Source organism: Oryctolagus cuniculus, chromosome 9 (genome assembly GCF_051225735.1).
Source record: "Oryctolagus cuniculus isolate XC-2025 breed Fujian yellow rabbit chromosome 9, ASM5122573v1, whole genome shotgun sequence".
In the NCBI taxonomy this organism is placed as follows: domain Eukaryota; kingdom Metazoa; phylum Chordata; class Mammalia; order Lagomorpha; family Leporidae; genus Oryctolagus; species Oryctolagus cuniculus.
In genome coordinates this window covers 37,366,065-37,381,204 of record NC_142875.1, presented here as the reverse complement: position 1 = coordinate 37,381,204, position 15,140 = coordinate 37,366,065, and the positions used below count along the sequence as shown (strand labels likewise).

The following is a 15,140-nucleotide window of genomic DNA, read 5'->3' as shown; positions in this document are numbered from 1 at the left end:
ACATGAGAGGTCTATTTTATTATCTACCCAATAACACATCTACAAACAGCTAATTCCACTGCTCACTTCACTTAAACAAACATTTCTTGAACATCCAGTAGGTCACGGGGTAGAAAGCACAGCACTCAGGGTATGTCCTCACTGAGAGGTGAATAAATTCATCCCAGGAAAATTAGTCTCATTCATTCATTCATTCATTCTTTCAATAAACAACTTAGGCAAAATACTGTCTTAGGTGCTATGTGTGTAGTGGTGGGGGTGAGAAAAATATTAAATAAATATACACTTAATTTTAAAATTACACTTAATTGTAAAATTACAAATTATGCCAAGCACAATAAGTGTGAGAAAGAATAATCAAGCATAATGAATTTATTTCGGCTGAGGACTGAGCCTGGAGCTCTGAGGAAGTGGCGCTGGAGCACCTGAGAGCGCACAGCACTCTCCAGGCAGGGAGTGTGTGCAGCAGCCACGGCAGGCACAGCAACACAAGACACCCAGATTGGGCAGAAGAATAGAGGAGAAAGGAGGAACTGGAAGAAGAGGGTGGAAGAAATGCAGATGGGAAATAGGGAGAAGATATAGAGGGGAGGAAGGTGTGTGGGGAGGGCTGAACACTCCACACACTGGAAACAGCTGGGACAAACTGACAGCCAATGCAGCTCAGCATGTCTGGAGTATATAATATGAGGGAGGAATCAGCAGAAAATGAGATCAGAGACAGGGAAGAAGGACAGGCTATGGGGGCCTGGGGCATGCAGCTGTGAGGTTTAACCTGAAACGTCTTCAGAAGTCATCCCAAAGAATGGTTTGATCTGCAGCTCACATACAACCTGTTCACCACACTTTTGTCTCCAAAATTCACTGAAAACCTTTAGGATTTCAAAGTCTCCACGGAAAAAGAAAAGGACTGTGAAAGTGGCATCTTAACAAAACAAAGCTTAATCTAAACATAATGATGCAATAGTGTCACATGTTATCATAAGCTTTTAAAACATGACTTATCAGATTTGAGTATTTTGGAATTTTTATTTTATGCTCAGTTTATGTAAGCCCTGGAGACTCTTGTTTTAGTAAATTTAATCTGAGTCACAAAACTGCTCCTAAAGTACTTAAACATTCATTTTAATTTTAAAGTTAAAACACCAGGCATCTAATATAGCAGAGCAACAAGAAAATAATAAACACAATACAATGGCTAAATAAAACTAATTTCTCCTAAATAGATGAAAGAATGAATGGATGGAAGAAAATTTGATTAATTGGCTCATTAGTCATAATATAAATCTGTGTATATAAAAACATACTTGTGGTTATATATATATATATATATACATACATAAATACAAATATGTAAATATATATTTAAATAAACACTTCTGACCAAACCATGGAAGTGAGTCAAGTTTCTAGGTCTGAAGTATGTATATGGCAATGATCAGACTGATACCAATGGCTTCATTTCCTCCTTAGTAACCACCCACAGGGAGCTGAAATCAGCAGGTGGAATGGGTCTGGAGAACCTCTAGGTGCCTCTGGTCTCCTCAAGGGTATCTCCATTAGCACCAGTGTCTGGTCAATCAAGTCTCCACACTTAACAAGCAAAGCACACAGATAAAATTACGTCTGAGCTGCAAAAACAAAACAAAACAAGTCTGAAGCTTTTCTTCTAAACGAATCACTGAAATGATCCCACATACCTTCTTTAAGAGAAGTATGAATGTCTTCCATATCACTCCTGATTTTTGCTCTGCAGTTTAACAGCTTCTTATCCCAGGTTATTAAGACGTCCTTCTGATATACACCAACTTCTTCATAGTCCAGTTTAACTTTTCTGGACTGAAGCTCATCTCTTCGTGCTAAGCAACAGACAGAGACAGGAACAGAATGAAGAGTCACATAAGACCAATGTGCTTTTAAACTCAGTATTTTTAATGTTGTTGTGTTTGTAAAACTGTACCAGGTCTCCCACATGGGTATCAGGGACACAAGTACTAGAGCTATCATTTGCAATCTCTCCTTGGGTGCACTGGCAGAAATCTAGAATTGGGAGCAGAGCTGGGACTTAAATCGAGGCATTCCAACATGAGATTCCAACATGGGATGTTGCCGCCTCAACCAACCAGTAGGCTAAAATGTTACTATTCCCAAAATGTTACTATTCCATATATGACATATATAAGAAGACAATGCCAGGACCAGCGCTGTGGCGCCGTCAGCAGTGCTGGCATCCCATATGGGTGCTGGTTCAAGGGCCAGCTGCTCTGCTTCTGATTCCAGCTCCCTGCTAATGTGCCGGGGAAGGCAGCAGAAGACGGCCCAAGTACTTGGGCTCCTGCTCCCATGTGGGAGACCTGAAGAAGCTCCTGGCTCCTGGCTTTGGCCTGGCCCAGCCCCAGCCGTTGCGGCCATTTGGGGAGTGAACCAGTGGATGAAAGATCCCTCTCTCTGTGTGTTTCTCCTCTCTCTCTCTCTCTCTCTCTCTCTCTCTGTAACTCTGACTTCAAATAAATAAATAAATCCTACAAAAAAAGAAGATGACAATGACACTGCCTTGTGAGGGCCTTAATTTGTAGTATGTTTGACAATAACCTCAGCCATTTCATAACTATTTCAGTCATCCATTGCCCTTAACACACTATATGTTCCATGTTTATTTTTAATCATCTTAAAAACAAAAATCCATCGCAGTTAACACTAATACCATTGTTGACATCATATAGAATTATGTTCATTTAATGGTCTAAAACATAGGCACAGTGCTCATTGAAAGAAGTGCCTATGAAAGCAATCACAATCATGACGTGCCTTTATCTTAAATAACTGACTGTGAAAACGAAAGGCAGAAGAAGCTGGGGAGCCCACTTCTCTCATCAGGGTCAGGCTGGACAGCTCACAGTGCTCACCCAACCTCCTTACCTTCTGCAACACAAATCTCTGTCATACAGCCGAAGTCCTCGACAGCACAAAAGCAACAGCGGAATGAATATTATGCTTACTCAGTGTTTGTGAAATCATTTCAGAAGAATTAAAATATCTTAGACTGCTGTTCAAGCAAGGCAGTAACAATTCCTACTTAATACTCTGGATATAATCAAAAGATAAATCATGCGGCAAAAACCTTCCTCTTGGGGGCCGGTGCCGCGGCTCACTAGGCTAATCCTCCGCCTAGCGGCGTCGGCACACCGGGTTCTAGTCCCGGTTTGGGCGCCGGATTCTGTCCCGATTGCCCCTCTTCCAGGCCAGCTCTCTGCTGTGGCCCGGGAGTGCAGTGGAGGATGGCCCAGGTGCTTGGGCCCTGCACCCCATGGGAGACCAGGAAAAGCACCTGGCTCCTGGCTCCTGCCATCGGATCAGCGCGGTGCGCCGGCCGCAGCGCGCTGGCCGCGGCGGCCATTGGAGGGTGAACCAACGGCAAAGGAAGACCTCTCTCTCTCTCACTGTCCACTCTGCCTGTCAAAAAAAAAAAAAAAAAACCTTCCTCTTGGATACCACTAGATGGCTTTCTAACACAGTTCACCTTTGTGCCTCAAGATTCGCTTCATCACTTTCCTACAGTACCCAAAGAATTCTTTTTAAAGGAGTGGGGTTCATTAACATTAATAATAAATGCAATCTTACATAGAACTTTACTAATGACTCGCTTCACAACAAACAAAGCATATTTTCTCAAATTTTTTTCTCCCATGTTCTCTAAATCATTGCTCATACATATAATTTTATAAGCACCATCAGTGGGCCCTGATATAAAATGAGAAGGCTAGTTACTGCGTGCCTTCAAACTGATGAACTAGATAATAAGGAGGAACTATCAAGAAATGGTCATCCTTTGGCTACCACTGTTTTTGTCTTTGTTACTTAAGTACAGAAATAAGAAGAGACCTGACGGAGTTTCTGGAATTATATTCTAAATGTTACTTCCTTTCTTATCATGTAAAATTATGTGGTATAACTGATCTCAGAATATACAAGTAGTCTTCATACTAAAAAATTCATTCCCTTACGTGAAAACATACAGCTGAGAAACACTGTGGCTTACCGGGAAAAACCCAAGAACTAATATGAATAAACCTGAGCTGTATGACTTGTTCTGCTGTGACGTCACTGATCTTAGGTTAAATTTTTTGCCTCCCCAAGCTAGTCACCAACTCAGCTACAGAAACAAGAACCTAGCCAAATAATCTCTAAGGCCATTTCCAATCCAAATAGCTCATGATTCTAAAAGTATGCTTTCATATTTAATGTTTTATATGTATATGCTTCCAATTAAAATATAATTTCATACTTTAAATTTTCAAAGAATGATAGCCATTTTAATTTCTTTTTCTGTTTATGAGCTATTCAAGAGGTCCCCAATGGCCTAAAAAATATGAATTCAATTCCTGCTGAAATCTTTGAAATCTCAAGTGAGTATACTATTTATCAAACAGAACTTATAAAAACTATGTTAGGGCCGGTGCCATGGCTCACTTGGCTAATCCTCTGCCTGCGGCACTGGAACTCCGGGTTCTAGTCCCGGTTGGGGCGCCAGATTCTGTCCTGGTTGCTTCTCTTCCAATCCAGCTCTCTGTTGTGGCCCGGGAGTGCAGTGGAGGATGGCCCAAGTGCTTGGGCCCTGCACCCGCACGGGAGACGAGGAGGAAGCACCTGGCTCCCAGCTTTGTATCGGTGCAGCGCGCCAGCCATAGCATCCATTTGGGGGATGAACCAACGGAAAAGGAAGACCTTTCTCTCTGTCTCTCTCTCTCTCTCTCTCACTAACTCTGCCTGTCAAATTAAAAAAATTAAATTAAAAAAAAGCTATGTCAGTAACAATTAACTGAGATATTTTATTTATTTTACAGAATAAAAGATTTATTTCCCTAGGGTTTCTAACATTTGATGTATTTTTCATTCTGCTAAGAAAATTAAAAAAAAAAAAAAACTGTGTCCTTGCAAACTAAATACATACCATCAAAATTAAAAACTGAATTGAATAATAAATATAGCAACAATATCTGAAGGTAGATGATAGATTCAAGAATCTGAATGTCTTTGTTAAAAATTGTTTAGAAAACAACACAGTAAAAACAAGTAAGAGAAAAATCTATATCGCACATTTGCCAATAATCTTAAAAGTCAAAGGGCCTACTTAAGCTAAATCTTTCATTTTATAGAAAGAAAATTAAAGCCCTTTTAGGCTAAGAGATTTGCCCAAGATTATGGTTTTTATACATTTCTTTGGATTTTGATACTCTAGGTATCTCTGCTGCAGTTCTGTCAGTACTGGGGTAAGCTGTATCATTCTTTGAAAAGCTGAAAAACAATTCTAAAGCATTCAGTATTCATAAATTTAGCTATAAAATATCACAAATAACACAATAGCTGTGCTAAATATTTACATTTCATAATTCAAATATGATTTTTCAAGATAAAATTTATAAGGCATTACCAAAATTAGGAACTGTGATTTGATAATATTTATAATCAAATCATTGGCTTAGATGTAATACAAACAGAAGTTGTTGAAATACGCATATTTCTTCTACTATGAATATAATTCATCTGAAAGTTGAAAATTATATTTTTAAAAAGAAAATTTGCTTTTTCCATATTTAAGGCTATATTATCCACATTCTAGCTTACCCAGATACCCTGTGAAGGCTTCTGACGCTTCAACTCTATTCCACAAAAATGCAAATATCTGAAACTGACTTTTCCCAGGTCATAATCACCACATACAATGAAAATAAACAATTTTGATCAGTAGATTCTCCAGTCGAAGTGTGTATACAGTCCAAGAATGAGTGTGTGTGTGTGTGTGTGTGTGTGTATAGGGGGAGCAGATGTAACCGACACCCTTAAATTACCACGTTACCAGCCTTCTATCGTTCAGCCTTGCTTGAATAGCTAACCTTCAAGTTTCTGGTTTTCTTTTTCCATTCGGAGCAACAAGATTTGTTGGTGTATAGCTTTTTTCCACAAGCTCTTTAGTTCTTTTGACTTCTTTCTCTCTTCAGCCTTTTCTGGATCATCCTCACCAGACAGGAAAATCACCAGCGGTTCCTCCTCCATGGTGGGAGTGAGAGGAGACAGTGGCAGCAGCTCGTTCCTGTCCAGTCCATCTGCAGAGAAGAAAACAGTGAGAGGCATTCCTTGATAGTAATCCGGGCTACAGAAGTTTTCTCTAGAACTGACATTCTCGTCTTCCCTTCCACATTTAAAGGTTTTCACACAGCCGCTTTCCCAGTAACTTAGTTTCTGGAACTAATGATTTAAGTCAAGTCACTAGGCTGAATTCCCCTTCCAGATTTCCCTCCTGTAGTGAAACAAAAGCCTGTCATTTCACCACTTCTTCTTTCTACACAGAAGACCTATACGACAAGGACTACAGAACAAACTGGCCTTTCCCCAGAGTTCACTACTTCTGCAATTTATCTATGTTATCTGATTACACAAAACAAGAGGATTCAGTGGGTAGGCAGTAGGCATCTGCTCTGGGCTACATCTACTCTCAGGATCCACCTGGAGTGGCCGCTGCGCAACACTGGGCCTTCCGTGGCCAAGCAGCCGGTGCTCTCTGCCATTTCCTCCCGCAACACCCTCTTCCTGACCTCCTGGAGCTCAGCCTCTGTGCCAGGCCAGTGCGCATCCTAGGGACAAACACGGCCCTACCTCTCGAAACACTTCAGTGCTAGCTGATATCCTCGTGAACACAGCTCAGGCTGCCGGGCGCAGCACACGCATCCCTTCCAGCTCTGGCCTCACGTCATCTCTCCAGCCTCGTGGCTCAACCTCCATCCTCTGCATACCCCATGTTTTGACTTTCTTGCAATTCTCTGACCTCCAAACTTCAAACAGCTCTAGAACTTTGGCTCTCCCACCTTCTCACACATGCCTCTCCGAGCAATGAGTTTACGTAACTAGTTTTCCCTTGATGCTGACCATGTTAGGCAAGGGTAAATTTATCATTGGTGATGCCAGTTGTTGTCTACTTTTCCTTAATGCATTGATCTCCCTTATTCCTAGCTGCTTCCCTATGTTTTCTGTTGTTAATGTTTTATTTTATTCTACGGCTTCTTTATTAATTTCTTACGTTGATCCCTAGTACACTTGATATCTGGCTTTCTTAGTTTTAAATGAATGCATTCATGGCTATAAATTGCCCCCTAAAGAACACTTATGAATGCATTATGAATGCCTTCATGGCTATAAATTGCCCCCTAAAGGACACTCAATTTTGACAGGGCTCTGATCATCATATATTTTTCCTTTTAGTTTCTAGGAGCAGTTTTTTTCTATTTCCAAGCACATGGAAAATGTTTGCTCTGCCTTCTCCCTCCTCCCCCTTCCTTGTTTCTTTCCTTCCTTCATTCCTTCTTTTCTTCTCCGCTCAACTCCTTCCCTCCTTTCCTTTCTTTCTTCTGCACTATGACCAGAGAATATGGCACAAATCATTAACTGTCTGGCAATTATGAAAATATCTGTGTGCTAAAAACATATTAATTTCTCTACAAAGTTCTACAAAACCTGAGATCAACTTTTTTTCAATTGTGTTACTCAAATATTATTCACATTTAATTCCTTTATACTCACTTTTCAGAGAGGACTATGGTAGTATCTCCCACAAGAGCTTGGACTTATTTCTCCTCAAAATTCTTCTACGTGTGATTGTCTACCTTTAAAGCTATGGAATAATACGTGCTGTCCTTACTGTTCTATCTTTGTATTGACTGTTCATTTACTTTGTGTTCGTATGTTTCTGCATGAATGTCTAACAGGTCTAATATTCAAAGACAGCTGCTGGGGTTTTCAGTGGGTTGCTATCTGCCTAGTATATGGATCTCATTTCTATGTCACTTTGCTTATATGTGACTCATCAAAATAACTGCTGCTTTTCCAACAATAAAAAGATCTATGACTTGTTTCTAGCACTATCCTAGTGGAGGAGGCTCCCAAACAGGTGTGGGAAACTCATCCATTCAGTCACTCAACAAGCAGGTGCTGAACGGTCAAAGCATCCTCATGTCACCTGGCCACACTGCAACATTCACAGCAAGAGCAGTGATTTCCCCACCACCGCAGTCCTTGCAATCTCCTTATGCATAAAGCATTTGCATTCGCTTCCCTGGGCACGCCTCTCCCACGCGGTAATCCTGAGCAGGCCCTCACTGACCTTGCTGCTGCATTGCCGAAGGGGATCTGTTCACGGGCGAAGCAACCCTGAGGAAAATGCGCTGCCGCCAGGAGATCCGGCGAGGCGTCACGGGGGTTCCTCCAGCATTCAGGGACTCGTTGCTGCAGGTGGACGAGGTCCTTTTTCTCCCCTCTCCATCACTGCGGGAAGCCAATAAACATAGAACTGGTAGGGAAGACTGCAAAACAGGGCACTTCACAATGAGATGGTAGCACAAGCCATTCTCAAGTTCTGCTGCGGCGCGGGCAAGCACAAGCCACAGGCAACACAGAGCAATACGGCCTCCTCCGCTGGTCACCCAGGCCACCACATCCTGGGAAAATGCAATCCAGGCCACAGCCCAGACAGGAGAAGCTCACCTGTTTCTACTCATTCCTTAGCCATCAGCTAGTCTGAGCTCTAATTGGAGCACTAGAAGGCCTTATTGGGAGGAGCAAAGATTGCTGAAGGAATAAACTCATGTGTTGCTAAAGAAATAACATGAATAGTTTACCCTAAATAACATAAAAGGCTCACTACAAACTTCCCTCAAAGTTCTTACACAGCAGGCTACTAACTTTTCTCTAAGCTCTTAGGAGACCTACTAGTTTTTGAGATTGTTAAGATCTGACTCAGAATGGATAGCTTTCAATAGCTGGACAGTGGTAGACAACAACCTGAATACAGGCAGAATGGTCACCTCCAAGATTACTGCTAGATGGTACAGTAAGAAAAACAGCTGGAGTCAAAGAAGATTGGGTGGGCCAAGTTAAAGAGTATTAATGAGATTTCTTCATAGCAGACCTTCTTACAGACTGTTGATAGGCTGACGTGCATTGTGACTCTACAATAGGAAAGAGCAGACAGAAACTCCCCAACTTAATTGAATTAACTGGCCCTAGAATCCACACCCCCAACTTCTGGGGCCTTGGGAGTGTCATATTGTTCTTCACCAATGCTTTGTGAAATTCACCTGTGGAATATGGGTCTGCTCTAAGAAATGCATTGCTAGGCTCACTATGAGGGGCTGGTGTTTGGCACATCTGTTAAGACACTGTTTGGGGCCGGCGCCGTAGCTCAATAGGCTAATCCTCCACCTAGCGGCGCCGGCACACTGGGTTCTAGTCCCGGTCAGAGCGCTGGATTCTGTCCCAGTTGCTCCTCTTCCAGGCCAGCTCTCTGCTGTGGCCCAGGAGTGCAGTGGAGGATGGCCCAAGTGCTTGGTCCCTGCACCCGCATGGGAGACCAGGAGAAGCACCTGGCTCCTGCCTTCGGATCAGCGCGATGCGCCGGCTGCAGCTCGCCAGCTGCGGCGGCCATTGGAGGGTGAACCAATGGCAAAAGGAAGACCTTTCTCTCTGTCTCTCTCTCTCTCACTGTCCACTCTGCCTGTCAAAAAAAAAAAAAAAAAAGACACTGTTTGGGATGCCTGCATCTCATCTCTGCTTGCCTCGGTTCAAATCCTGGTTCCACTTCCAATTCCAGCTTCCTGCTGATGCATAGCCCTGAGGGGTAGCATCAAGTAGCTCAAGTACTTGGGTCCCAGACTGAATTCTTGGCTCCCAGCTAGTTCCCGGTCCAGAACCATCCATTGCAGGCATTCTGGAAGTGCACCTGTAGGTGGGAGATCTCTCTGTCTCTGTTTCTGTCTCTCTGTCTTTCAAATAAAGAAACAAAAGTAAATAAACTCATTATGACTCTTACCTTAGAAAAGTTATTTTCAGAGCACCAGAAAGAGAACTCCATTCAGGTTTTCCAGATGGGAGCCCAAGCTCTTGTGCCATCATCCACTGCCTCCCCAGATTCATTAGCAGGAAGCTGGATTGTGTGCACGCAGCAGCTGGCACTCAGATATGAAATGTGGGCAGCCCAAGGTGCACCACAGCACCTGCCCCAGAGTTACTGTTAAGGACACCGTGTTTACAGCACAATGACTGTTGTTGTTAGTGGTGGGAATATTTTACTTTTTTAAGCTCATCATCTCTGGACCTTCCTAAGAGAATGATGAAGATACACAAGTGATGACACCCACCCATGGACCACAAGCGAAGGTATCAGACTTTTGATAGAATCAAGAAGTTCAGCACTTAGGTCAGAAATGAAACTCAGCTAGAAAAGCCACAGGCCTCACAAACACTTGGAGGAACTTAACAGTGTGGAGGCAATTAACAGTGAGGACACCAATTCCATACCTGTCTGCCATATCTTTATTTACTCCATTATGCAAACTTAGAGGAATCTATCTTCCTAGAAATAGTACTTAAGGATTTGATCTACTAAATTAAGAAAAGGACATACTCGGGAAGGCCAAGTTTCAGGCCTGAGGCCAAGCCCCGCCTCTCACTCCCCCAACCCGGCGCAACCCTAAGGGCCCGCCCTCAGGCTAGGGACGATTAAAAAAAAAAAAAAAAAAAAAAAGCATGCTGTATTTGTCTTCATATGTCTAGCTAGTTTACGTTAACACAATCATCTCCATTTCTATCCATTTTACTGCAAATGTCAGGATTTCATTCTTTTTCAAAGCAGAATAGTATTGCATCATATATATGTGCATGAGTATATATGTATACAGACATATATATATATATATATATCAAAGTTTCTTTATTGAGGAGTATGTTGCTCAATGTTCATGTATTTGTATAATTTTTAGTTTATTATTTTTGATTTCTAATATTTTTATTGTTGCTTTCTAATATTAATCTACTGTAAAAAGAAAAAATACATAATAAAATTTTGGTTTTTACAAAAAAAAAAAAGAAAAGGACATACTGAGTGCTGCCTCACAGATAGCAAGTGGAACGATTTGTTATACTACCTTAGAAAGTAGCTGATTCGTCCATCTCAATAGAGCCAAACCCTCTTTATTATGTATAAATATATATACATATATATTATGGATAAAAGTGTAACCCATAAAATATATTACATGTCCACTATTCAAAATTACCTGCAATACTGAATAAATATGTTCATCTTTACTTCCACTTTTGAAAGCATTCATTCAATCACTTCCCTTTTAGAATCTGTGAATCCAGTGTTCTATGTAGCATAAAAGTTCTATCTTGATAAATACACTTGGCATAAGCTACATCTTCATTTTTGTAGCAGTTATTTGCAAAATGTCCTGTTCATGAGCACATATCTAGCTTCTTGCATAGTATTGGGCTAAGGGTGTGCACTCAAGAAATATGCATAGAATAAACCAATACTTCATAAAACCATAAGAAATAATATCTCAGATGGCTAAGTAAAATGGATAAGAAAAAGGGTGACTAACCTAGCATGCCAGGAATAAATAAGGAACTGCCTTCTTTTTTAAAAAAAGATTTATTTTATTTATTTGAAATACAGAGTTACAGAGAGAGGTAGACAGAGAGGTCTTCCATCTGCTGGTTCACTCCCTAGATGGCCGCAGTGGCTGGAGCTGCGCCAATCTGAAGCCAGGAGCCAGGAGCTTCCTCCAGGTCTTGCACGTGGGTGCAGGGGCCCAAGGACTTGGGCCATCTTCTATCACTTTCCCAGTCCATAGCAGAGAGCTAGATCAGAAGAGGAGCAGCCGGAACTAGAACCGGCACCCATATGGGATGCTGGCACTTCAGGCCAGGGCTTTAACCCACTGCGCCATAGCGCCAGCCCCAGGAACTACCTTCTTAAAGCCACTTCTTATGGGTCCTGATCCTAAGTCCCTCTGGCAGAAAGTTCTGGTACTACCCCCAGTAAGGATGAAGCTGTCAACGGCACTGGTTGGTACTGACATTGACAACACTGTTAACTAACAACAAAAAGTAATCAGCACTGTTCCTTTCCTACATAAGAGCACTGTATCTATAATTTATGCTTTGAAAGCAAAATAAATTATGAGACAACTACAAAAAGTTCACAGATAATGGAAATAAAAGACAAGTTTATTTTGGTGCAAAAAAAAACCTGAAACCTACCACCCATAGTTGCTTTATAATGTACATTTTCATGAACTTTTTGAAGATTTATAATGTATGATTTCTAAAATTTCTGCAACAATGGCCGGCGCCGCGGCTCACTAGGCTAATCCTCCGCCTAGCGGCGCCAGCACACCGGGTTCTAGTCCTGGTTGGGGCGCCGGATTCTGTCCCGGTTGCCCCTCTTCCAGGCCAGCTCTCTGCTGTGGCCAGGGAGTGCAGTGGAGGATGGCCCAGGTGCTTGGGCCCTGCACCCCATGGGAGACCAGGAAAAGCACCTGGCTCCTGGCTCCTGCCATCGGATCAGCGCGGTGCGCCGGCCGCAGCGTGCCGGCCGCGGCGGCCATTGCAGGGTGAACCAACGGCAAAGGAAGACCTTTCTCTCTCTCTGTCTCTCTCTCTCTCTCACTGTCCACTCTGCCTGTCAAAAAAATAAATAAATAAATAAAATAAAATAAAATAAAATTTCTGCAACAAAACAAGCTTATCTCTAAATTCCATATCATCCTCCATGAACTTTTTGAAGTACTCTTATACTTAGGAAAAACAGTTATTTCAATGCCCCACAAGGTAAATGTTTAACAAATATTAGTTTACTTTGGCTTTTTCAGTAAGTGTGGCAGAAAAACTAAAGGACTGGACTATGCCATGTGAAATAAGTTAGACACAGGAAAAAGAATACTGCATGATTCATTCATGCTTTAAAAAAAAAAACACAATGTTGATTACTAGAGGCAAGGAGGGGTAGGAAAGATAAAGGGAGTTTGAATTGAAAAACAGGGAATCTGGGTATGGTTCATTAACAGAGACAAATACATATTATATTACCATGTTATAGTAGAGGAAGCTGGGTACAGTTTATATATCATGAAAAATATACCTACTGTAAGATACTAGCAATAGGAGAAGCAGAGTATGGGGTATATTGCAAAAAACATCTTTTAAAAAAATCACCTTCGGGGGCTGGCGCTTTGAGGTAATGAGCTGAGCCTCCGCCTATGGTGCCAGCATCCCATATGGGTGCCTGTCCATGTCCCGGCTGCTCCACTTCGAATCTAGCTCTCTGCTTATGGCCTGGGAAAGCAGTGGAAGATACCCCCTGCACCCATGTTGGAGACTCAGAAGAAGTTCCTGGCTCCTGGCTTCAGAAGGGCCCAGCTCCAGCCATAGTGGCCATTTGGGGAGTGAACCAATGGATGGAATACCTTTCTCTCTGTCTCTCCCTCTCTCTTATCTGTAACTCTGACTCACAAATAAATAAAATATTTTTTAAAAATATCCAATTCACTGGTAATAATATATCATATGTTCAGAAAGTATTAAAAAGAAAACAGAGTAGTACTCCCATCAGTCTCATTATTACCCCAAAAATACAGGCTTTGGGGATTACTATCTAATAAAACGGGCACATAAAGTATCCTTCCACCAGCCGACTAATATACACTTGAAAATTTTATGCCATCTAAATTGTTAAGTCCTATAATCCCAATAAACTGCCCAAAGACACATTTTCTTCCTACATCTGGAATCTAATGGCCAGCAGGTGTCACAAAGGATGTCAAAATACAAGATAAGAAGATAAGAAAGAAAGAGCATAGATAACAGACCATTGACCCTTTATCTTCTACTAAAAACCTGCATCCTACTGAGGCATTTTGGTTGCTGAGATAAGGCGAAGGCTGCTCTGCTTCACTTATTGAGTCTGGATCCAGAGAAGCATGTAGCCAGTGAGTGCCTTGTGCATCTTAACAGCAGTTCACTTGATTTGCTTGCAGTCAGCAATCTGACATTCTGAAGGTGCCAATGGAACCAAACCACAGGAAACAGTGTGCATCAACAGCCCTCTCTCCTGACATGAAAACAACAGGCCGGAGGGCGGAGAGGGGGTTACAATTTCTCTTTGTTGTTCTTCACTTTGCTTCCATGTTAGTTTTAACTTTAACTTCTCCTTTACTTAAATTAGCATGCACCCAACTAGAAGGTCTCCTTTCTGAGTGAATAAAAGCACAACCACATGGAGTGTTTACTCTAAGAACAGTAAAGCTCAGGCACACAGAAAGCACATAGTTGATGCTGGGCACTGTTCCCAACATGTTACAAGCATGAATTCACTTCATCCTCATAGCAACTGATTACTACTCCCACTTTCAGGGAGAAAACTCAAGTAGAAAGAGTAAATTGTCCACAGAGACACAGATAACAAGTGAGGGACCCAGGATTCAAACCCCAGCAGTCCAGAATCCAGGCGCTCACATAGACACAGTAGTTGATGCTGCCAACATACAGAACTGTACAAGACCACAAAAAACAAGGCTGTCAGGACTCCCAGGAGCCTCTGCACGTCTGGGGCAAAACTCAGTCTCTAATCAGCATCCATCCTTTGATCAGGTATGCACTCCTTTTTCCATTTTTAATGGAATCATTTCCTTTATTTCTGCAGACAAGTAACTTCAGAGTACTAGTAGGCATTGCACTTCTGTAAATACCTTACTTTCTGCTTTGAAATAATTGCACTCCAAAATGTGTATAATCTTATTTTAGATAAAAGGAACAAATTAAAAATACATGAATAAAGTAGCATATACATATATTTATATTTTAATACCTTGACATATTTAAAATAGTGAAACAAATTATAACCACTCCCTTATTTTTCCACAAAGCCTTTTTTCCCTTTTTTTTTTTTTTTGGTATTTTGGAATATAAACATTTGCAATATAAAACTGTTTCTCAAGAGACATGTTCAGGAAAAGTATTCTATGCCTGCATTTTCTCTATCAGAAATTGGCCAAGTAAAAAGGAATAATTATAGGTCAATATTGTGTTAAGACAACACCTGTGACACTGGCATCCCATATGAGTGCCAGTTCAAGTCCCTCCAGTTCCACTTCTAATCCCGCTCCCTGTTGATGTACTGAGAAAAGGCAGTGGAAGATGGTCCAAGTGCTTGGGCCCCTGCTACTCACATGGGAGACACAGATGGAGTTCCAAGATCCTGGGCTTTGGTCTGGCCCACCTCCAACAATCACAGCCATTTGCGAGTG

At 41.7% G+C, this 15,140-nt stretch overlaps 1 protein-coding gene across 14 annotated transcripts in view; it reads right to left on the bottom strand.

Moving 5' to 3' along the window:
- Positions 1 to 15,140, bottom strand: part of TBC1D4 (TBC1 domain family member 4) — a 213,178-nt gene that overhangs the window by 23,102 nt on the left and 174,936 nt on the right. For all 14 annotated transcript variants that reach the window (XM_089303582.1, XM_051850604.3, XM_051850605.3 and 11 more), the window contains 3 exons: positions 8,156 to 8,316; positions 5,895 to 6,104; positions 1,701 to 1,859 (listed from right to left, as the gene is read on the bottom strand). In XM_089303582.1, the coding sequence (XP_089159708.1) occupies positions 1,701 to 1,859; positions 5,895 to 6,104; positions 8,156 to 8,316 (530 nt within the window). The remainder of the gene's footprint in view (positions 1 to 1,700; positions 1,860 to 5,894; positions 6,105 to 8,155; positions 8,317 to 15,140) is intronic.